We start from the raw sequence: 26,375 nt of genomic DNA, 5'->3' as shown, positions 1-26,375 counted from the left end.
GTTCAAAAAAAAAAGGGGGGGGGGAGAAATATTTTCTTCATCAGGTAAGTATTTGAGACTATTTTTCATATTATAGTCTTAGAGCAGCTATTTTTAGAGCAGAACTTCCTGGCAGCCCTGTAATATATTACATAAACAACAAACTACACAAATTAATTGACGAAAAAATTCACGCTTCATTTATTAATGTGATTCTATACAAAATCAAACATGACAAAAATACCCATCCGCATTCATGTGAAATAAAATATATATTTTTTATTAAATATATGTACAATTAAATATTTTTTTTTTACTTAAGGGCTATACCAATCTAAAAAGAGTAAGGAAAAGGACAACACAATTAGAATAAACAAAATCCACACTCTGAAACTGGCATTTTTCTTCATTGCCTGTAAAAAATCAAAAAATCAAATGAAACTAACTTTAAGTTCAAGTTTTTGTTACAATTAAAGTTATTTATATACAGGGTGTTTCCATAACTATAGTTACAAAATTATTAGTTTAAAAATTAAATTTTTAGATGGAAGCACATATAGCAATTAAAATTGCATACATCATAAAACATTTGTAAAGTGAAGAAAAAGTGAACTTTCTATAAGTACTGAAGAAATTTTATCGCATTATCCGGCGTGCCGGAAAAAAGCAAGGTGACCAGCATGCCGAGAAATTCGAATTTTCCCGCATGCCGGATAATTTTGCAAGGTTTATTTTGCAACAAAACAAAAGTAAATTTCCCCCATTCAGATCCAATCAGAAAGCAAACCACTGTTAAAAAAAAAAAAAAAAAAAAAAAAAATCCCAAAAGTACCCTTCTTTCAAAAAAAAAAATGTGTATTGCATTTAATATGTGCTTGTTATTTATGGTAGGTCATTATTAATGGATTTAATTATATGCCAATAAAGTAATCAATTCAGAAGCAATCATCATTACTGCAATTTGTTCATAATTTTTTTAATAAATTATCTGAGGTTTCTTTTAGAGAGGTAAGTTTAATTTTATTTATTTAATAGTTATGGTCAATTCTTTAGCACTGGTTTAGGGATGATAACTTACTGCTTAAATGTTTTCTTACTTAATTTTAATTTAATTTTTATGAAATTACTCGTTATTAAACAATAAATTGCTTGTTAAAATAGCAAATGACATTGTTAGTAAATACTTTTATAAAATTAAACTGTTTATTAATAATAATAAGATATGCATAGAGCTTCTATTAATTTTTAAGCTGAACATATATTTTTCATACTGTTAATTTTTTTTTCTAACCTTGATTTTTCCAACATGCCGGAAACGACCAGGCAAGTGTTATTGAAAATCTGGTGACCCCCAAATTTTGTGTCATGCTGGATTATGCAGGGTAATGCAGTAATTTTTAGCTGAAAAAAAAGCCTTTTTATGTTTTGAAAAAAAAAAAAACTTCATATTTTTAATTACTCAAAAAGTGCAGCAAGTGTAGATTCAATACTACAGAAAAATAAAGTTTGAGGTTTTGCCTTTTTTAATAAAAAGGAAGTCTTTTTTTTTTTTAATTTTAATAATGATAAAACTGTACAATTGTTTCAATTAGCTCAAAAACATAAACTTTTTACACTTTCGCTTTCACTTCTAAGTGCATTAACAAAGCTTTTATTGTAGTCTTTTAAATCACCAGAGTTAAAACGCATTTTTAATTGATACCTAAGAAAAGAAAAATTACACCTACTTCACGTATTTCTTCATTTCCTTCTTTAATGTTCTCTGTTGTGCCCATAACAGTGTCAGATATCCTATTTATGTCTTGATCCTTCAAAAGAATGCACATAAAAATTTTAGAAATTGGATGTTTTAATAGCTAAACAAACGAAATGATTTATTTTAATTTTCAACTCTTTCCCTCCATGGGATTTATTTGTAATCACTGAACATGCAAGCAACTATAGTAATCTAAGAGCATGAAATACATAATTTTCCAAATGCACAAAAATAAACAAATAAGTACATATTTTTCAAATCAGTGGTTTTTTTTTTTAATTTTATGAATAACACACATTGAATTTCAATTTTCTGGGGTTCATTTGAAAATTTCTGCCAGAATTCTTTTTTTTCTCCCCGAAAAATGCCAAATTTATAAAATTAACTTGTTTGAAAATGTTCATAAAGCTGATAAAATACAAAACAGCAGACATAGAGGAAAATTAACTCCGAAATGTAGCAAAGGGATGATAAAAAACGATTTTAGGCAGATAAAGAGTTACTTCTAAGCCAGAGGTTCTCAAAGTCAAAGCCACCACGAAGCTCCACCTGAAAGCGCACGAACTTTGCCTTGAACAGCTAATGACGTTAGCTCTTACTATCTCCAACGCTTTAGCACCTGTATTTATGCTAACCGGTAGCTCTCATAGAAGGCTGCGGTTAGTCACCAGTCGACCGGTTGAGGGATGAGAATGCAACCATAATGTGTGTGGTATATAGCACAATAGTCCTTATATGTATATTATATACCATATTAGAATTAGAAATACGTTTTAAATGCAAGGGTTTTGGGGCCTTTGCTGTCCATTTGTGTGTACGTTCACAGGCACCTTTTTATTTTGATGTTATTACAAGCAACTATAAAATTAAAAATTGAAAAAACTCTCCAACTGAGTTGCAACTTTAGAATCAAGAGGTTATATGGAAAATCCACTAAAAAGCCTTATATTATTAAAAAGCAATGTCAAGTATTTTATTTGCTATTAAATAGAAACTGGCCACAGATAAAAAATTTCAGTTATCAATCGCGTTAATAAAGGCTTAGTCATTATTAAATCTGCTTTAAGACAACGTTATAATTTGAATTCTATGAAACATAAAAGTTCCACACTTATTCCATTAGATACGGAAAAAAATCCTGATTTTGGTATTAAATTTTAACATTTTTAACTATGCTTTCACTGCAAAAATTGCAAAAAACATTTTAGAGGTTTTTAATTAATATCTTCAATAATGAATGTCATCCAAAGATGCAACCTAGCTAAGAACACTATCGATCAACTTTCTTTTTGAATAATTTTTTTTTTCAAAACCGGTCCACCCGTTTAGGCGCTAGAGTGCCACAGACAGTCAGACACGTCAAACTTATAACCCCCTTCATTTGTGTGTCGGGGGGACCCCTGGTATGAGCTCGCGAATCCCCACCTTCCTGGAGGGAGGAATCATACCTGGGTCTCTAACAAAAGACCACACTTTGAGAAACTCTGTTTTAAGCAAATGAATGCTATAAATTTCATGAAAGGCTTTCTCGGACCTAGAAAAACCTCTATAGTTAATAACCTGGTGGATTTTTAGCATAAAAATTTTTCTATATTATTCACAAAACCTTTATGCTTATCAAGTTCAGTTTAGAATAAAAAAACTAATAAATGCAGTTCTTCTGACAGTTTAGAAGAGCTAGAACAAAATAAACAAAATAAATTTGTTTACATTTTACTAATTGGTGGATCTAATTTTACTACTTCATCAATACGAGAAGTTCTAATTTCAAAATGTACTCTACCTGCTGAAGAACCTTTTCAGAAAGTATTTGCTGCAACTTTCCTATCTCTACCACTTTTCCTTCTATTTCTCTGAAAAGAAAAAAAAATCTCAACAGTTTTAAACTTCATTTTTATGTTTGCAATTTTTTTTACAGACATGTTTAAAATTGATAGCTTCAAAATTTTAAAATTAGGTGCTTAAAATTTCATCTTCCTATAAAATAAACCATAGTTTTTGAAAGTACAACTTAATCATTGCTTTATAGTCCAATTCAACGATGGCCAACCAAGTTTCTCCAGAACCCAAGAGTTAATACACATAAGACCAGGGCCAGATTTGGAAGTGTGGAAGCCCCTAATCAGGGTTCAAAAAGATCATCGTATTTTCGAAAATATCCAATACTTAAATATAAATCTGAATATTTTGATATATATGTATATATCTGATATTTTTGACCCGTGAAAGTTAGGATATTTTGTAAAAATATTATTGTGGGGGTCCCTTTGTTGTGGAGGCCCCGGGGAGGTAGCTCCTCCTGCCCTCCCCTAAATCCGGCCCTGCATAAGACTGCCTGGATGAAGATGAATAGTATTCTCAACAAAACCTAAGACTCTCAAGAAACACTCTTCCACGAGAAATCAAGAGTGCTGATTGTATCAGAAGTTATACAGACCTTGATCTAAAAACTCTGAAAAGTATTATATGCCCATAGAACCAGGCCCGGCTCCTAAGGTAGGCCGCCGCCTAGGGCGGCAGATTTTAGGAGCGTCAAATTTTGAAGTTGAAACATTTAAAAAAAAATAGTATGAATATCTGTTTCAGCGCCATAAGATTCACTGCGTCAATGCTAAAAAAATAATAATTTAGAAAGTGTACCAGTGCTTGGATATGCAAAACATAGTTCAGTTCAATTTAATTTTAGAGGTGGCAAATTGTGTGATTTAAAAGTTTTGAAAATATTAATATCTGTTTCAGTGCCATAAGATGCCACTACTTTAATGTTAAAAAAGACAATTTAAAGTGTGCACCAGTGCTTGGATATGCAAAACCCAGACTCATTTTAATTTTAAGCACTTGACTATTATTTTTATTTTGTTAACATATTATTTTATATTATTATTATTATCCAATGGAGGCGGGAGCAGCACTTGTCAATACTGCTTACGGTGGCAGCACTACTAGAGCAACTCTGCACAGAGCAGAGGCGAGAACAGGTTGAAAAGGGGTCTGAGAAAACAGTTTTCCCATTTGAAATCACCTATTTGCTGTGGTTTGAATATCAGTTTTGGCTTTGATATCTGAATGCATTAAATGCTATGAAACTTAACATACACATTTCCAGTCATTTAAAACAGGAATATCCAACCCTTCTTACTCAAGGGACACATTGTAAATTTTTGGAGGAGAGACAGGTCAACAAACCATCAATATTTCAGTTCAGAGTTTCAGTTCATGGTTTAGTTAGTTCAACCTCCCCCCCCCCCCCTCACAGAAAGTTTCTTTCTTTCTTTTTTTTTTAAATTAAAAACCTCAGTGGTGGTTTTGAGATTTTCTGAGATTCGTTCCATTTAAAAATGCCTAAAAGGAAATATATTATCAAATAAAAATGTTCTTTCGAGTTAGTAAGTTTCCCCTGGACCGGACAAAATCTGTTCTCTGGCCAGATGTGTCCTACTGGCCATAGGTTGAAGACCAATTATTTAAAATGTACAAATAATTAACACAGTGGAATTCAGGCATTTCACAGTTAAAGAAATCTAAATTCTGCGCTAGCTCCGGAAAACATTCACCCTTATATGTACACTGGTTGTCCTTAAAGTAAAAACCTATTGCCACATTTCATACACAGATTATTCTTGTGCTTATACAGCTTTGATTTATTTTTATTAGTTTTGAATGCATGAATAGTATATATCATCACAGATCTTAAAACTCAATTTGGTTCTTTTCAACACTTTTTTTTTTTTGTTATTAATTTATTATTACATGGTTTGCAGCTACTTTTCATGAACTGGATTACTTATGTTTCAAATGTCTTGAAAATAGATATTTCAATTAGCCATAATTTAGCAACATGCATCACAGCTTCAATTTTTAATATTTTGCAACTTTGAATTTTCTCCCAAGTTTACGGTAATGAGTGTATTTGCTTTGTGACAATTTCCCCTCTACTCTTTATAAGGTATTTTCTTTTAATTCAGTAAAATTATGGATTTTAAAACATTCTTTTTGATCTCTTATACAACCAAGTATTATATTGACAATGTAGAGCGCTTGCAAGAAAATAGCAAATGGTGACAGTTGTAAAAAACGGGTAGCATAGAATTTTCAACTTAAAATTACAAGGAAATTAAAACTTTTTAAAAAATAAATGAATAAAGTAAAGTTTAAAAATTGAACACTATTGTTCAAATTCTGTCAAAGGATGACAGCAGCTATATTTTTATCAGTTTTTTTTTTTTTTTTTTGGTTTTCTGAGTCTAGAACTTTTTCAAAAAGCTTCAATTCACCAATCAATGGTTAGTTGAAGAATGTTTTACTCACAAAGCATTTAAGTAATATAAATCTGTATTTTTTACCTACAATTCCCTTTTTTTATTAACCAACATAAATTTGCCATAATCCAAAAAAAAAAAAAAAAAACCATTCTTCACAGTATTCACATAAACGAGTGGTTTGTAGATATGTACTCAACATGAAAAATTTTATGGCTTTTCTGATTGTTTCTGCATAAAGTATTAAGTTTTCAAGTAACATAATTTGTCAAATAACGATGACATACATACCGAACTTCATCAACAAGTGTATTCATGTCATCATACAATCTTTGGTTTTCTTCTTCAAACTGCAATGTGAAGAAATACATTATTAATATATGTAAGGTTGTTTCCAACAGAAGGATTTCAGCGGTTAAATCTTTCTCTTTGAGGGGGGTTGGGGAGGACCCTGAAGGGTAGAGATATGCAATGTTAGCAGGGGGCACATATGAACATATTTATTTCATCAGAGCTGCCAACTTTTGAAAATTTAAATTTGTAGCCGGGTTTTATGTGTATGTGTGTGTCTGGGGGGGGAGTAAATCTAGACATTTTAATAATGAATGTAAGAGACACAATGAATAATTTACGCTTAAAATTACAATAGGACAAGTGTATTTATTGTGGAAAAATATTAAATGTCTTACTTTTTTATCATTTATTAATGAAAATTCATGTTTTCATTTTGTCTATTTTTAAAGAAAATTTTCAAAAATTACCAAGCACAAAAGCAATATTATCCAAATGATATGTACATTATCTGAAAAGATTGAAATGTTTCTTAGGATTTAAAAAAAAGAAAAGAAAATTGTAAGTTTTAGATACATTTTTGTAGGGTCATAGTTCAAGGCTGCAGTTCTAGAAACAAACGATTTTTTTGTAGCAGTTGGCAGCTCTGCATACCAGTATAAAATTGTATACCTACAGTATAAAATTGTATTTTTTGAAAAACCCTCAAAAATTCTTGATACATGATCATATCAGCCTTACCCTCTCAGCAAAACTTTCAGAGTCATTTGAGGCAGTGAGAAGCAAAGGGATGTAAGTGGACTTTTTCAAGTTTTGAGTAAAACAGGTTTAAAGTTCAGATCCTAGATAGGCTTTCATTGTTTTTTTTTTCTAAATCTTGCTGCATAGCAGCACCTATCAGGGCTACTAGGATTATCTCTTGCCCAATAACAGAGAAGGGGTTCTCCTAGAATTAGCATTAGTTTCCTCAAAATTTTTAGTTTTGTCACCTACATCCCTTTGTTTCTCACTGCCTCATTTGTTATTCTGTTGTGTCAATATTTTTGTTTTAGCAAGTGTTTGTACCTTTCTTTGTCATTGATTAGTTCAAAAAAAAAAAAAAAAAAAAAAAAACATTTGAAACAAACTAATGAACTATTTTTTATTGAAATATATATAGTTGGATCTTGATAACTCGAAGCCTATAACTTGAATATTCCTTTATCTCAAAGTTTTTAATGGGTCCTCTCTTGAGTCCAACTCTTGAGACTGTTATGGAAATTTCCCATTACTTGAACTACCAACAGCTCAAAAGTTTTAGCCCATCCCTTGGAATTCGAGTAATTGAGAGTTGACTGTATATATTAGGGCTGGGCGATATACTGATATACAGTAATGTATTGATATATATTTATTACCGCTGTAACGATATTCAGATTTAAATCTGTCCTATATACCGTCTGACCAGACTTAACTGAGAATTGATTGAAATAATGACTTAAAAATGCATATTTATTCATAATTCTTTGTGCTTAATGAGTGGATCATACCTGCCAACTCTTCCAGTTTTCCCAGAAGTTTTACAGATGTTCATGTCTTTTTCCCTTGTTATGATTACAAGTAAAATTTTCCAGCATTTTCGTGCTTTGCAGAACAAAAAAAATTGTATCTCGCCAGTTTTGGCGCTAAGAACGCCCCAATGCAGCACCACGCCATGTCTAAAGCCAGGGTTGCTGTAAGAGAATTCACTTGCTTCATTCAGATAGAATTCAAGAGACACTTGTTCCATTGGATAAATATCATTCCGGAAGCTCAAGCAGTTTTTACTAGAGTACGAAGATCTGAGAATTTTGAAAATGTACGTAAGTTTCCATATTTGAGAAGAAAAGCCTTTTGATCCGTCATTTTTCATGCTCTTGATTTCAAGGAAATACCGATTGCGTTGTTGAGTGTTGAAATTGAAGTGGTATTAAAACTAGAGGGGTTATATCTTTTTCGTTCAAGATCTGATATTTCATTTGATATGACTTATCAAAAATAGGTAGCGGAATTGGGGTAGCATATATTAGAATTTCTGGTTGATGGGCTATAATTCTCTAGCATATCGCATAAGTAGTAATAGCAAAAGTTTTGCTAATAATACTAATAATTCAAAGCTAATAAATTAGCAAAGTGTGATGCGTAAATAGAGTTAGCCAAACTTTCAATTTGGAATTCATTTTCTGTTTCGTGAATCATCTTAAACTAAGTGATGAAAAAGTCTTATTATAAACAACAATAAGTTTATTAATGATTAACAATTGTATAAATTAAAATCAAAGAAAAAGTTAATAACTCAAAGTCATATTCAAAATTAAACTTCATCTAAAAATATCTCTAAACTCAATCTTATTTCTGTTTACTAATCCTAATTTACTATAACCAAAGATCGTGTCGAAAAAGATTTTATGATCTGCATTCCTAGATACTAGATACTAATATAAATTCAAGACACTCAACGAATACTTCAGTTCGGATCGTGCTTGAAAATTCAATCAGATCATACCTATCGACGATCAAAAAACTAAGTTACAATTAATACATCCTGATAAATATGAACATATGAACGGGGAACTCGATGGCTTGGTAATGCCAGAGAGTCAAAAACCCTAACTTCAATCTACCAGCAGGTAAACTAAAACCGAATGCGAGAAAGAGAGAATGAGCCAACGGCTGAATCGCTATAAATACAGCATACCTGATTAGCATAACTGTGTCGTCATATCTCCATCATGTGCAAAAAGAGACGTGTGCGAATCATTCCAGAACTTCATGGAACACAATGGAACATCATGACTTCATCTTATCTTTCGATGCCGGAAGGTGAAAGAAGAAATTCACAATTTGTTTTCATTCTTTACTGGAAGTGAGTTACCGCGAAAGTAGCTTAGCAAAGCAATGAAATCGTTAGGTTATCATTACATCGCTAACATTCACAGTAAGTTTACATTTAAATGACTTTAGTCAGTGGTGGCTCGTGAGAGGGGCCAGAGGGGGCCCGGGCCTCCTCACTTTTTTGAGAAAATAATTTATAATTTTTTATTTATTTTCCCTTTTTTTTTTGTATACCTGCTTGAAATTAAAAGGAAAAAAGGATTGTACCATAATGTCCTGCGTATAATCTGCGGATTACATGATAAAAAAGTTTTTAAAAAAATAATGAGGTGCAGATTACCTGTGATTTCCGCCGCCCCCCCAACACCAACGCATTGAAATTCAATACCTCAATATTTGCCTTAGACCGTTGATCTAAGTTATTTGCAGCCATAGATCTTAAAATAGAATAGGTGTTGCTGTATAATATATTCAGACATAATTGGTCTTGCCATTTAAACAACCCTCTATTGTCATCATAAATATATACGTATCAATTTTCTCATTGTTTGTCTCACTGTCCGGTAGATGGCGCCATGAGTAGGCATCAACTGTGTTTTTTCTGTGGGATATAAGAAGTAAGATCACAGAGGGTTTGTGTGGTATTTGGTGTGTGGCTATCTTGTAACATGGTGCTTTCGTTTCCTCATGTCCGAATGGGTGTATTATATAGAATATTCACCATACAGGTATGAAGTTAAATGTTCATCCATCCTGTTTTGCAACGTACATTGTAATTTCTTTAACTTACCAACTATTTTAGACTTTTAAATAAAAGCTTTTTATAGCAGAAGTATCTTTCCTTGTAATGTGTAATATTCACTCTGCTTAGTGTTAGACAGTATTAGAATATGTCAGATATCTTCGCTAATGGCGTTTGATATTCTGTACATAACATTTGGTTATGGGCAGTTATCATGCTAGTTCTAGTATTTAATTGTATAAGTAAGGAAGAATATTTTTGAATGACCTTCATTATTATCGCTAGTATTTTGAGTAAAAGTGAAATTATCATTTGTTTTCCACTTAAACATACACCTATTCGGACTTTGAGGAAAATTGCACAAGATGGCCGCCAAGTATAAACAAGAATGAAACGATGTATGAAGATGGGGAGGCCATGTTTTATCCCCATATAAAAGTTTTTATTTCAATAGTTATTTCTCACAATTTTTTGAGAAACATTGAAATTTTAATGAGGAATTTTTCGGAAATTTTTTTAAAAAAGTAGAAATTGAACTTTAAATTTTTTTTTGAAAAAAAATTTTTTTGCTGGACTTGTCTGTCATTTCCCAAATTGAAATATGGCACTAATTCAGCCTGCAATTGAAAAGCTGAGTGCAAATAACTACGCAAGTTGGGCAAGAGACATTAAATTCATACTTATTGAAAGAGGAGTATTTACGACTATTAATACTGACACTCCTGAAATAAATAGACAAATATAAAGAAGTTGATGATTTTATATCTAAATCGCAGACTGCACTTGCTCTCATCTATTTGAGCATTACTCCATCATACAGACAAATCATTGAGTCATGTGATACAGCGAAGGAAGCCTGGATTCTACTGAAGACACATTACGAACCAGATAATCGGTCCAGACATATGCAGCTCTTCTCTGAACTATTAGTTTGCCATCTACAACCTGAAGAGAAAATTGACTTATTTTCGTCAAGAATATGTCACATCGCCGAACAGCTGAAATCCATTAAGCAACCAGTTCCTGAAATATACTTGACCTTTCAACTACTAAGACATCTGCCTGATGCATTCGAGCCAATCGTCCAAGCTATTCTCACAGGGTTCGTACGCTCCGGGAATTCCGGGAAAACCGGGAATTGTCAGGGAAAATGACACTGTCAAAAATGTCAGGGAAAAGTCAGGGAGTTTTCAAATTTTGTCCTCCAAAAATTTTTTTTCCCAAGGAATTAAGTACTATGAGATCTAATCTTCGTTTTTATTGTGATTTCACGAAAAAAATTGTAAATTTTTATCTAAACCGACGCTGGCACTTAAAAACTGCAATCGAAAAATGAACGTTTTTTTTTCACAACGAAAAATGCGCCAAAAGAGCGAAGATTTTCTTACATGGAGTCAGTGAGGGGAACGCATTTCTTTCTACTGCCTTAAGTTTTAGATGGGTTGCCACAACATTCTGTTCGGTTCAGGGTTCGTACGCTCCGGGAAAACTTGGAATTATCAGGGAAAATGACTTAGTCAAAAATGTCAAGGAATTTTCCAAATGTGTCCCCAAAATTTTTCTTTTCCCAATTTTTCCCAGGGAATTTCGTTTTATAAGATCTAATCTTCATTTTTATCGATGTATTTTAAAAAAATTGTAACAATTTTAAAGCAATGAAAAAAGTGGCGACCCAAAAAATCTTCAGCAGCCGCCATTTTTGGCTCTCAGTAGTTCCCAAGGGAAAAAAAATCAGGTGAACAGCAATTATGCAACAGGAGAGAAGACAATTTACTGCTTCGGAAGCACAACCTGTAGATGGGAGGGTCGATCGGGGAAAATGTTTTTTTTTTTTTTTGTTGATCGGAAAATCATTTCAGCTACGTGTTAAACGTAGTCGCCATCTTTGGTCATTCACAAGATGGAAGTAGATACGATCCAAAAATGCCTAAGTTTCTAAAAACAAAGCAGAATTGGATGTTTTCTTTAATTGAAAACTGATGAAAACAACAAAAAATGGTCTGCAAATTGTTTTTGTATTATTATTTGAAATAATTTTCTTGAGAAATGAAAAATTTTGTTCTTAAAATTTAATCTTATCCTCACTGCCTCGGACACAAATGTGATAAAAACTTTTCAATGAATTGTAGTATCATGAAGATTTATTATTTTTTAACTGTCTTCATGCAACAAATTAAAAAAAAGTTATTTCTTATTTTTGGGCATAGCCGCCATATTTGGTCATTCCCAAGATGGAAGTACACAAGCCTTTTTCAAGTGCCTAAGTTCCCGAAAACGGCATTGGATGTTAATTGCAATGCAAACTATTGAAAACAACACAAATTGTGCCCTTTTTTTCCGGATAATTTGTAATTATTTTCTGGAAAAATGCAAAATTTAATCTTCATAACATTTTTTTTTGTTTTAATTGATTTAGACTCTTATGTGCTAAATACTGACTATTTTGCTTTTACTGTAGTTTTTTAAGGATTATTAATTATTTATTACTACTTTATACTACAAATCCAAAAATCTACTTATTATTTTAAATTTTTCACTTTGTCGCCATATTTGATCGTTTGCACAATGGAAGTAGACTTAAACTTCCAGAAACAGAATTGGACGTTTATATCGATGTGTAATATTGAAAATAACATTAAATGTGCAAAAAGTTATGAATTTTTGAAAATTAACTATTACTTTCTGGAAAAGAAAGTTTGAAATTTTAATGTAAGCGTCCTTTAATATGTGAAAAAAAAAAAGATTATTGGCATTGGTCTATGTTTGGCTGATGTTGATTTTTGTTACTATGCATTACATGGTATGCCGATTGATGCAACAAGTTAATCATATTTATACTGAAATTTAGCATTGCATTTTGCTCAATATGTTTCGTGTAACCTACTTATAAGAAAATAAAAAGTATTGTAAACCAAAAGCAGATGCTAAAAGGTTGCTGCAGGACTACAGCAAAATGCTATAATATTACGCGTGACATCAAAGAAACGCTAAAATAAGTTGAAAGTACTCTGTTTTCAACAAATAGTAAACAAATTAAAACAATTTTGAACAAAATGTTGAAAAAAAACTTAAAATTTTGACAGAGAAAACAAACGAAAGAAAAACCAAGTTTTTTTTTTTTTTTAAATCTAAGGGGAGAAGTTTCACTTCTTCTGCATCGCTACTTTAAGCAATTTTAATTATTCTGAAAATATTACTATTTAAACTTAAATTTTGAATGAAGCGAGTAACCTGGAATTTTCTAAAAAACAACCTGGAAAACCTGGAAAAGTCAGGGAACTTTTTTTAACCAAAAGTGTATGAACCCTGTCTCAGATGGGATGACACTAAGTTTAACTACAGAGATGTGTTCTTTGAGCTGATTTCTGAGGAATCCCGCCTACTCCTTAGAGAACAGGACAGGACCGCCAATTTTCTTCCAGAGGTCCAGTACACCAAGAGAAGGATGAGATGCTACAGATGTGGACGATGGGGACACAGTAAACAGCAGTGCCGTGTTCTGACAAAAGCCAGGAGTGACGACTCATCTTCAACGCAAGCTGACTGTACTACAGGTACAGACAAGAATCTAAACAAGAAGAGTAGAAATAAGAGTTTCAAAACCAAGAAAAGGCCCAAGAAATCTTCCAAAGGTCATTTCGACTCCAGAAGTTCTTCCGATGAACATTCCGACTCCAGAGATTTTTCCAGTAAAACAGGTACTCTTTCACTTTTTACACAGGCTAGCTATACAAGCAGCAAACAAACGCAGAATGCATTTGTGTTTGATTCGGCTTCTTCTCATCATTTTGTAAAAGATAAATCTTTTTTTGTGGACTTTACTCCAATAAAAGAAGAAATGTCAGTAGCTGTAAAGGGTAATACTTTTCCAATTGAAGGTAAAGGAACTGTAAAATTGAAAATAGGTCATCAAATTTTTAAATTTACAAATGTCATGTATTGTCCAAAATTGCGTAGAAACCTGATTTCTGGTCCTCAACTTGATGTTAAAGGAGCAGAATTTGCAGGTGGTAAGGGTAAGGTAAAAGTAACTCGGCAAGGTCAATATCTTTTTTCAGCCACACTAGATAATGGTGTTTATTATGTTTATCCAAAGGTTCTTAAGAATATCCCTAAAAAAGTTCATTTCGAAGCCTCTGTTGTTGAAAATAATGAAATGCATAAATGGCATAAACGTTTTTCTTATGTTAGTCCTGAATTGATTGTAAATACATGTAATCACGAATGTGTCAAAGGTCTTCCTAAACTTAAAAGTAAGAATTTTTTTTGTGAAACATGTCAAATTAACAAGCAAAGGAGAGTATCCTTTAAATCTTTAGGGGAGGTTACAACTAAAAAACCACTGTCTCTTCTTGTAATGGACATTTGGGGACCTGCCAAAACTGTAGGTAAAAAGGGGGAAAGATATTTTTTGAGCATAATTGATGATTTCTCACGTAAAACAGCAGTTTACCCCATACGTAGTAAAAGTGATGCATTTAGAATTTTCAAACAACATATAGCTAGAGCTGAGAGGTTTCTAAATAAAAAAGTAAAGAAAATTAGAACTGATAATGGTCGCGAGTTTGACAATGAACAGTTTACACAATTTTGTAGGGAAAAGGGTATCAAACATGAATTTACAAACACATATAGTCCAGAAATGAACGGAATTTCTGAACGCTTTAATCAAACTATTATAAATGGTGTTCGTACAATTTTAGATGAAAGTGGGTTAGATAGAAGTTTTTGGCCCGAAGCGGCATTGTATTTTTCTTATACATGGAACAGATTATGTCACAAAAACCAAACTAAAACTCCTTTTGAATTGTATGGAGGAAGACAACCCTCAGTAAAGCATTTAAAACCCTGGGGGGTACCTGTGTTTATGGGAATTGCAAAACAACACCGGGGTAAATTTGATGCAAAAGCAAAGAAAGGTGTGTTTGTCGGCTATGCATTCAGAACCAAAGGTTATCGCATATGGCTTCCTAAAGAAGACAAAATTGTTGAGACTGTTAATGTATCTTTTAAGGAATCTTTACCTGACAGACAGAGTAATAGTGGAGCAGTGTTGGGTTCCAAATGTAATAATGAATCTGATAGTTATGATTCTAATAATAAGTCAGAGGTTGAGTCAAATGACAGGTATTATATTACTTCTCCTCTTAGGTACAGTAAATCACCTTCGGATGAAGTATTAAAATCCAAAACAAGTGAAAGTACAACCCCTTGTACAAGTTTAAGGAGGGTTACCTGGGAACGAGAAGCAAAACCTCGACCAGATGGAACACGTACTGATATATATTACTATGAACATGGGGAAAGGGAAAGATTAAGATCACACAAGGATGTTGAGTCATATTGCAAACGAAACAATATTTTATATAAAAAAGAACTGTTTGATTTCAAAGGTAGTAATACAAGCAAAGGTATTGTCTCAAATATTCAATCTGAATATTGTCACTCAGACATTTCAGACATTGATGGTGATTCAATCTTATCTAGTTCAGATTCTCCTTCTGCTAACAGTTCAGCATGACTAGAGGAGGTCACAGTTCCCAGAACTTATAAGCAAGCAATAAAATCTTTCCAAAAAGACAGGTGGTATCAAGCAATGAAAGATGAGTTAGAAATTTTTCACAAGAGACAGGTCTGGAAATTGGTAAAATTACCGGAGAAAGTCATTCCATTAGGATGCAGATGGGTTTACTCTATTAAGAGAAATGACCAAAGGGAGATTGCTCGATATAAGGCAAGATTATGTGCACAAGGCTTTAAACAAGTACAAGGCGAGTCTTTTGATCTCACTTTTAGCCCTGTTGTCAATATAAGTATCATTCGCTTCTTCTTCTCTCTACTTGTGTCATGTAAAGGTTGGACTCATTTGCAATGTGATGTGAAGTCGGCTTATCTATATGCCCCTTTATCTGAAGAAATTTATCTTGTTCAACCACCGGGATTTTGTGTAAAGGGAAAGGAGGATTATGTTTACAGATTAAAAAAGGCATTGTATGGTCTCCATCAATCTGGAAGAGTCTGGTATTTTGAAATCAACAAAATTTTTAACAGAATTAGGTTTTGAAAAGTATAATTGGTGTAATTGTGTATATATATTCAAAAGTGATGTCATATTACTACTTTATGTAGATGATATTGTCTTATTTGGTAGATCTGAGAAACATATTAACAAGGTTCTAAATTTGTTGAAAAAACATTTTGATTTAAAAATACTTGGTCAAACTAAAAAGTTATTGGGAGTTGAATTCGAGGAAAATGATAATTCTATCTTAATTCATCAATTAAGTTACATAAATGAAATATATGATAAGTATAAAGAGTATAATCCTCCTATCTCTTCTCTCCCTATAGCCAAGGGTTCTGTTTTTTCCAAATATCAATCTCCTCAATCACAAGATGAAATTAATGAAATGCAAAATTACCCTTATAGAAATCTTTTAGGCTGTTTATCTTTTCTGGCAAGCCGTACAAGACCAGATATTTCATACGCTGTAAATGTTTTCAGCCATTTCCAGAACAATCCTGGAATGGTTCATTGGTCAGGTCTGTTAAAATTATTAGGTTATGTTTATTTAACTAAGAATCTGAAATTAAATTTGACTTGTACAAACATTCATATAATTACATACAGTGATGCTGATTTTACATCTAATCGTGATGATCGTACATCAATGGGAGGACAACTTATACTATTGGGTAAAGCCCCTATAATGTGGCGTACTTCTAAGCAAAAAAGTATTTGCTTGTCTACAATGGAATCAGAATTTGTCTCTATGACTGATGCTGTTAAAGAACTAATATGGTTTGATCGCATATTAAATGAATGCATAGATAGAAAAGTTATCAGTGACCGTAAAGTTCAATCTTGCCTGTATGTAGACAATTTAGCCACTATTGATTTTGTTAAATCTCCCATAGAGAACCATCGTACAAAGCATATAGATGTCAAACTTTTCTTTGTTCGTGATTTGTTCTTTAAAGATATTTTCAGCATAAAATATGTAAAAAGTAAAAATAACCTTGCTGATGCTTTTACCAAACCTCTTACCAAAGGTGACCTGAACAAATTTTTGAGTGATATTTTTGAAATGACATGAAGTACAATGTTTTTTTTTTTGATATTTAAGTGTTTATTACATATGAATCTCACTTTGATACATTAATACCTGATTTTGTATTAAATTGATTATCCATAAACTTTTTTCATCCAGTTTGATACTTAGTAAACCAATTTAATTTCCCGCCTGATTGTTTCAACTGTGCTTGGTTTGGCCTACTCCTTCTGGCTTGAGCAGCCTCGGGAAACGTTTCGTAGGGGTGTTTTATTGTAAATGCCAGAAAGTCATTGGGTGTGGATTATCCAAGTATCAGGGTTACATGAGGGCCTTGCGCGGGCATGTTATTTTTAATTTTGTAAGACCCTATTTTGATAATTGACAATGTCACTAGGTCCCGGTTTAACAGTATTATTGCTGGCTCTGAATTTTTTTTTTAATTGTCATAGTATCAATATGTTTATACAAATACATTAGTGTTTTTTACAATCAAATATGTATTAAAATAATTTTTGAAGTATTAATGAAAGTCATGTTTTTCATGTATATGTGTTTGAACGCAGGATATCATGAATTCTCTTATCATGGAAAAGTAGCTAAACATAGTGCAATATTTAAGTATTGAAAAAAAAAGGCTTGGTCATGATTGTCCTTTATGAAACATAATAGTCTTTCTATTTACAGAGCTTATATAAGTTATTTTAGGACTTGTCTATATGAACTTTTTTCAGAAAAATGCTATTTTTGCAGAAAGAAGACGTTCGTAAAATGTTTCACATATTTCATATGTTTATCTTGATGTTACTTGGATTTTTTTCCATGGTAGTATTTAGAGTTTAGTGTTATACAAGTTGTTGGTAACTTATTTTTATATGGTTAGCAGGATTAACCAGTTATAATTATTTACAGTTAAAAAGAAATATATATATATAATTTTTAGTGTTGTTATATTTATATGTTATCATAATTGTTATATATTATGTTAAGTTTTTATCTTTCATATATCTGTATTAAATATAATCAGGGTTGGATTGTTCGAAACAGTTGTATAAGCTTATGAATAGTATGAATAGTTTTTTTTTAAGTGTCAAGAGGGGAGGCCATGTTGTATAATATATTCAGACATAATTGGTCTTGCCATTTAAACAACCCTCTATTGTCATCATAAATATATACGTATCAATTTTCTCATTGTTTGTCTCACTGTCCGGTAGATGGCGCCATGAGTAGGCATCAACTGTGTTTTTTCTGTGGGATATAAGAAGTAAGATCACAGAGGGTTTGTGTGGTATTTGGTGTGTGGCTATCTTGTAACATGGTGCTTTCGTTTCCTCATGTCCGAATGGGTGTATTATATAGAATATTCACCATACAGGTATGAAGTTAAATGTTCATCCATCCTGTTTTGCAACGTACATTGTAATTTCTTTAACTTACCAACTATTTTAGACTTTTAAATAAAAGCTTTTTATAGCAGAAGTATCTTTCCTTGTAATGTGTAATATTCACTCTGCTTAGTGTTAGACAGTATTAGAATATGTCAGATATCTTCGCTAATGGCGTTTGATATTCTGTACATAACAGGTATGCCTTCTCCCCACTTTTCTCCTCAGAGCGCGCGTCAACATCCCCCGTTGGACATCACGTGATCAAGGGACTCCCCCTCACAAGAAACTGTTTCCCTTATCGAAGAGAGTCACTTTGCGCCGCGATCATTTGCACAATTAAGGGAAATTAAAGCATTTAATCCATGGGTTAAATGTTTTAAGCAAGGGTTAACCCTACCCCCTTTAAGCATGAGTTAAATTAAAGCATTTTACCTATTATTAAAGAAAAACGGAACACTTCGTCCCTCACGTAACACCTCATATTTTTCACTAAAAGTAATAATTAAAATAGGTAACAATTTTTTTTTCATTAAGAGATCGCAAATGTATTTGTTGTACTTTTACAAAAAAAATGTTCTTTGTTACCTTTTTAAGTTATTACTTTTTAATGAAATGCGGGACAAAATGACAGCTTTTTCATGGAATTGTCCATTAGATATTTTCCCATTATAACTTTTGAAGCAGGCACACAAGCTATTTAAACTTTTTTTCAAGTGCTTTAAATACTGAGTAGAAAAAGCCGTCTTCGGAAATCTTAAACAAAAATTGACCTTATAAATTTTCTCTTATTTCAATCAAATTTTTCAAATACAGATAAATAGTTTCAATGCGTGCTTTTTCCCACAACTTTTGAAGCCAGTGCAACAATTTAACATAAAACCCGATCTAAAACCATAAACCAATTAGAAATACAAATGTAAATAGTATCGAATATCAACTCAATTAAATAATATTCTAATATTCGCATGCATTTCGCACCAACACTATATTAGCCAAATCAATAACTTTGGTTTATTCCTAATTTTTAAGCAACTTCAGTGTTTTATTTAAGTACTCAGAAAATAAATTATTTGCAATTATAAACTACATGAATGGTCATTTAACTTCCGCCCCCTCCCCAATTTTTCTTTTCTTTTTTTTTTTTCGTCCCACAGACTATGATAATTTTGACAATTTAAACTCGAGGGTGAAGAAAACTAGTGATTATTGTCCCTTAACAATATTAATTTTGTTACTTTCCTACTTATTGGTCTTTGTGAATTATTTTCATTGTTTGAATTGACTGTGCGATACATTCTAACGCTTCAATATTTAGTAACGATTAATTTTATAAACTTTTCAACGAGAAAATCTGCTGCTTCTGTTTCCAACATATGCTTATTTAAACTTAGAAAAACGGAATTTGAAATTTTTCGCATAACTCTTGTGGTCTCATGAGTAACATTATATTTTTGTGTTTTACTCCCAAAACTTTTTCACATTCTCGCTTAGTTGTTCTTCACAAATGTACATATTTCAATGGCTGCAATCTTGCAATAAGTTATCATACTTGAATGTGTCCCAAAATTCTTAAATTTTATTAGGTCTATTCTTTGATTTGTTGTAGTTAAGACTGCGTTGCAGTCGTCGCAGTTCACAACAGAGTGCACTTGCCGGACAAAAAAAATCCAGCATAGTCAGAAACATCATTAATATACTGCGTCATGTTAATTGAGATGATTTCTGAATTTTCCAAATTGTCGTCAAAGGAATCGGAAGAAAAGGCTTTCTTTCAAAGCATTTTTTTTTTACGCTTAAAATTTAATCTTAGCATTTGAAGGTTGTCAAAATCAGCGCAATTTGAAGAACTGTACTCTTTAATTTCCGTATGAATGAATAATCTTTTTTTCGCACTTCGAAATTATCCGACGATTATTGTTGAATCACCCCTCACAACCTGATCGCACTGAAAAAAGTTTCAAGGTGATCCTGAGTAAGCTTATAAGTCATTACGCAGTTTAGAACTGGAATTCGGGCACCTACATACTTTTCATGTGTTCCCAGCACACTTTTCATTGAAATTAGGAAACCTAAAAATCCAATTTTTCGCGGACATACTATAACTAATTTTCCATCGCTTGTTTTTAGTGATTTAATATAATGCTCGGTATCTATAGTAAATTGCTTAAAATATTCTTAATTTCGACTCTGCATGGGGACTTTTTTTGCCTTTAGCAGAAAGAAAGATTTCTGTTACTCACTATGTCTTTATTTTTTAATAAAATTCATCAAACCCTCTTTCGCTAGAAAATCTCAGATTCACATTGAGATTTCTCACATAAGTATAATGAAAATCTTCAGACAATCCTAGACTTTTAACAACGTTTCGCATTGCTATATCATTGCTGCCCGGGAAGAGGGAGACACGATGTCCCTTGATCACGTGATTCTCGGAAGAATCATGATGACCCCACTTTCTTCGGGCGAAATACGCTGCGCTGTAGGAGAAAGGCCTATCTATCCCTTTTAAAGATCTATGTTTGCAGCAGGTTTCGCAGAGACAATTATCCTGCCTGTATGTTGTTTATTTTACATACTTGAATGTTTTTCTTACGCGATTCAGGCTATGTAAAATAAACATACAGTAAAAAAAAAAAAAAAAAGAAGCCTTCATTTGCCCAAAATTTGACCGTTTGCTCAGGAGGGGTCCAAGGGGCTTAAGCCCCTCCCAGAGATCAGACGAAATTCAGAAATGGCCATAACCTCCTTGACCAGACAAAAGAGAATGGCTAAAATTGCATCTTTTGGCCTATAATTTTGAAGATTTTACAAAAGATTTGAAAATTACTCCTTTTAAAATACGGCTGCTGTAAAACTCTTTTCCCAACAATCGACTTTTCTCTCAACAGAAAATTCAGCCTCTTTCTTTAAAAAGAAAGTATTTGTTGCAGCTTTCTTTTTTCAATGTTTTTTCTTAATTTGAGCATAATTAAGTAGGTGTGTGTCTTTTATGATTTGCAAATTGTAACTGATTTTGCAGAAGTGGTTCGATAGAGAGAGAGAGAACGCACTGAGAACAGGAGAGCGCAATTTATTCTTCCCTGAAATCTTATAAAGTTGCTATATAATTAAAATAAAAACTGAGTGAAACATTACTGATATGAAATTTCTAAAAAAAATCTACGTAAATCTAGGACAGGTAGAAATTTTGCCTCTTTCTTCAGGTATCAGAGTTCTTTAAAAAATTATAGCCCCTCCCAGGAAAAAATCCTGAGTGCCCCACTGGTTCCTTTCTTGACTCTTTGCCTTCAAGTAATTAGAGTACTACAATGACAATTTAGAGAGGAAATCATAAATTTTTTAGATTTTTTTTTTTCAGTTTTGAATATACCTTAAAAGTTATTATTTCTTCATGTTTTTAATTTAGGTGCTAAAATTGTATGTTAAATCAAAACTTATCTGAGAAACACAATAGGGCAGAAGAGATTTTAATTCGAAAAAAATAATGACGTTAGGGTAAATCTCAATTTCTTTTAAAAAGAAATCTTTGAATTAAAAATGTTCAACAGTTACAGCTAATTGGTCGGATAGTTGCCCCCCCCCCCCTCTCTCCTTTTTTAAAAAAAAAATCTAAATAAGACAATGAGGCCCTTTGGAATAAAACATCTGGGGCACATGTTAGCAGTTCAGATGTGTAATTATTGAGATTTTTTCCTTGGGAAAACCTTGGGAACAAAAATTTTTTATAAAAAAAATCAAGAATTCCATGTTTGAGGCTGTCCATACCTGATGTGACACTTTTTTTCAACAAATTTGACCCCCTCTCCCACTGTCATGCTTCACCTTGCCCTCTCCTGTCCCCTTGTCAAATGCCAGGCTGTTTCTCATTAGCTTATTGTTATATAAAAAAAATGTTATCACACTTCTTGTTACTCCTCCCTCTTTCTTGCCACAAACAGTAACAATTTCACAACCCTCTCTTCCCTCCCTCACAGCATGACATCAATTGTGGAAGGGGCCCTTTTCCAAAAACACAGCTCTCGTTTATTGCTGGAGTACTGCATCAAAAATTTTTTAAAAATGAATAAAGAAACAAAATGAAATAAATATGTTTAAAATAAATAAATAGAATACCTCCACAATGCAAATATTTCTAAAAATATTTTTTTATTGACCCATTCCCATTCTTACCAGCAAGAGTTCTTTATTGCCAATCGAATTTCAAAATGAATTATAAGTTTTCATCTATTAACTTATTAAAGATGAACTAATTTTTCATTAACAGACAAGTGGACCAGAAGTGAAAATAATTACCATTTGAAATTCTTCTGGAGAAATGTCCAAGTCTTGAGGTTCTGTGGCTACGTAGTCATTTACCAAAGCTAGCTCTGAACCAGAAGATGGTTTCGTGTTTTCAACTTCTAGTGGTTTAGGAAACGTGTCTTCTCCAACAGAACTTTTTCTTTCTTTAAAATCACTTTCTAACCTCAGCCTAAAATGAAACAATACTGGGATTCAATTGTGATTCAACTACATAACATGAGGAATCTGTTACATAGTTTCAACAGAAGAAGCACTAGTCCCAAAAGAAATAAAAGCATAAGATATTTCGTGTAGTATTTGTATCTTAAAATAAACAGGGGTGATTGTGAGTTCATGAAAAAATACCTGAAAATGTTTAAGAGAAAATCCAAAATATTAGCTGAGCAGGGTTTAGCAACGACCCTGCCCAGCTAATATTTGAAAGCTGGGGGGGGGGGGGGGGCATTTGGTGCCTCCTTAATTGTTTCAAACGCATATTCTAATATGCAGAGAGAGAGATTTAGCTTCTCATTTAGCAGGGATAGTCATATTACTAGACCTTAGTATTAGCAATATAAATTTAATTGTGAAAATAGAATTCAGTCAGAAATAGGGGATATCAGAGGACTATCTCCTGGCATTTTTTTGAAATCGAAGATATAAAAACGCAGTTTTAGACTATATTTTTAACTTGGGGAGTAGAGGGAGAGAAGGAAAAGGACAGCCTCTCCCAATAATTTTTACCCAAATTTAGGTTTCCAAAACACAATCGTACCTTATATTTGGTTATGTTCAAGAGAGGGGTTCCGGGGGCTCTCCCCCGGGAACTTTTCAAGATTGTTATTTGAAAAACACTGTTTTAGATGATCTATGGGGATGTTAAGGAAGGAAGAGACTCGGGGCCATCCCCGATTATTTTTAAAATTTCAAATTCCAAGCACGTAATTGTGAATTATTTCTGAATGTGACAGGTAAAGGGGGTCCGGGGGATCTCTCTCCTGTGCAAAGTTTAAAAATAGTAGTTCAAAAAGAGCAGTTTTAGATGATTTATGGTAATATTACGGGAAGAGAGATGCTGGGCCACCCTCCAGAAATTTTTTTTAATTGAAGCCTTAAAAACACAATTTTAGGCTTTTTTTGTTAAAATTGAGTGCACTGCCAGTTTCTTGAAATTAAAGCTCTGAAAACGTAATTTAAACCGACCTTCAATGAAAGGGGGGAGGGAGTTTAGAACGGCTTGCACACACTGAAATGTTTTGTAATTGAGGCACTGAAAGCGAGATTCAAGACATTTTTTGATGATGTTGGCGAGAAAGCGAGGGGCATTCTCTGGAAAAAATTTGGCTCAGTAGAAAATGCAGTTTTAGAAGATTTTTGGTAAGGTTTATGGGTGGAGAGATTCGGAGTCCTCCCCTGGCAAATTTTCAAAATTGAAATTCAATTAACGCAATCATAGACGCGTTTCAATACTGTTAAGGGATAGGGGGTATGGGCAATCTCCCGCAAAAAAAATTTCGGAATTGAAGCCTCTTAACAATGAAATTTTTAAGAATCTTCGGTAATATTAGGAAGAGGACCTCAGGGAGACTCATGGAGTTTTTTAAATTAAAGTCCAAAAGATGGAATTTATTCGATCATGAATGATTAATTGAGAGGGCCTTTTTTTTTTTTTGGGGGGGGGGGGGGGGTTACGTTGGGAACACTCTCATGGTTTTTAGAAATTGCAGTCCTAAATACTCATGTGTAGGACATCTTTAATGAGGTTAGGGCAAGGGATGGGTTTGAGTACGTTTTCCCGGAATTTTTTCAAAGCCTAAGTTTTAAAAACTCACTTCCAGGGGTCCAGGGCAGCTTTGGGGAGGTAAAAAAAAGAGTTTGGAGCACCCTTTTTACTTTTCCCTCAGTTTGGCTACGTCACTATCTTCATTTTAAATTTTAATTGTTGATAAACATATTGTGGTATGAAACAAAATAAAATACAGTCAACCTCAACAATTCCGCAGTTAGTGTTTTGACATTTGACTCTTAAAAAGCATGGAATTTTGTTTAAAATGATTAATTTTATAACTTTAATAAAAATATAAACAATTTTTATTTGTTTGCTACTTAACTAGGCATAGCAAGCATCAAAATTGCAAAAAATCCAATTCCCATAGCAGATGCAAAGATATTGCAATTTTCAAAATGAAGGCCTTAAAAGTACAAAAACAGCATGTAAAAGAGTTTATTTAAGTAACATTATTTTAGAATTGTATTTTAAAACTCTAAAATAAACACATTAATAACTATCCACATAATAGAAGGAAAAAAAAAACTAAACTAGATTCAGCTTTTTGACATTTTGAGTCATACATTTTAACTAAAATAAAAAGAAATTTCATTTACTTGCTTCCTTTTAAGAGTAGTTTGTTTAAAAAATGAGAAAAATTCAATTCTCATATTGAATGCAAAGGATCACATTTTTCAAAACAGAGGTATCGAAAGTATAAGAATGACAAATGCAAGAATTTCTAAAATATTTTTCATTTAAATAATAATTGACAAAAATATAATTATTAAAGTAAAATAATTTCAACAGGATAAAGATTAGTAATAATTATTGACTTAATAGATTACAGTAAGGAAAATTTAAAACAAGGAAAAGAAATTTCAGAGGCAAGACTATAAAAGCATGACAAAAAATAAAAGAATTTTAGTGAAAATCGAAGCACAATCACAGTAAATAACATTAGTGGCTAAAAAAGGATAAAAATGTTGAACTTAATGACAAAAGATTTTAATTATTTGCAATAAAAATTGTCAAAATTCATTAAACTGTGGTTTTATGAATGAAAAAGCCAAACAGAAAATTTATAATCAAGAAAATAATAATGTAAAGAAGTAAACCAATTAATACAGCAAACCTATATTTTAATGACTACCAATACAATGAAATATTCATTTCAACCAAATAAATTTTCAGTACCAATTGAATTTCTATTTCAACCAAATTACATTACAACAAATGGGTAAAAAAGTTTTAACTGCAATTAAGGAGCATTATGGTGAAATAAAGATAAATTCACAAAATAAAAATAAAAGTGAATTGCATATGTTTAAAAAATGCATTTCTCAGCCTAAATATTTACAAAGCACAAAACTTTTAAGAATTTTTTTTTCTGACATAAATTATTGCTGTAGGTTTCATACATTTCTAAATGAAAGATTTTTTTAAAAAAAAAACTTACACATCATTCTTATATTTTGCTCTCTGAAATGTACAGGCTAATTAAATTTTAGAGAAACAAATTCCACGAAATACATACATTTTTTGTCTGTCAATAGCTTGCTTCACCCTTATTGCTTTCTGCCCACTGTAGATTTTACAAACAGCTTCATAAAGAAATAAAAAAAAATCAATTTTATTCAGTATTAAAATTTTATCATTATTTATAGCAACTTCTGAATGAATTTGAAAAGTTAATATTGCAAGAAGGTAAAGATAAACCTACACAGTGCAATGAGGATTTGGAATATTTTTGATCATGGCATTGTTTTCACAAATACAAAAGTCAATTTAATATTTATTTAGTTTACTACAACAGCATGCAAATTTAATGCAATAATTTTTCTACAAAATAGCTTAAATATTTAGTCATGACATATGAACCATTTTAAGAAGTTTTAATATTAATTTAGAGCTTAGAAATATTTTACCTTTTAAATATTGGTCAATCAAAGATATCACAGCTTCTTGGTGCTCCTTCAATTGAGGTAAAACAGTTTTCTTAA

General features: G+C 32.2%; 1 protein-coding gene across 1 annotated transcript; it reads right to left on the bottom strand.

Moving 5' to 3' along the window:
* Positions 1-232: 232 nt before the first annotated feature.
* On the bottom strand, positions 233-26,375 carry LOC129224596 (syntaxin-18-like; the record flags this gene model as incomplete). The annotated part of the gene is given in 7 exon segments (XM_054859081.1): positions 233-392; positions 1,707-1,787; positions 3,519-3,588; positions 6,286-6,344; positions 22,617-22,794; positions 25,910-25,976; positions 26,301-26,375. Coding segments are annotated over 7 exon segments (626 nt in total), but the record flags the coding sequence as incomplete, so codon positions are not given.

This window comes from Uloborus diversus, chromosome 6 (genome assembly GCF_026930045.1).
Source record: "Uloborus diversus isolate 005 chromosome 6, Udiv.v.3.1, whole genome shotgun sequence".
Lineage (NCBI taxonomy): Eukaryota > Metazoa > Arthropoda > Arachnida > Araneae > Uloboridae > Uloborus > Uloborus diversus.
This window is presented reverse-complemented; position numbering and strand designations above follow the sequence as displayed.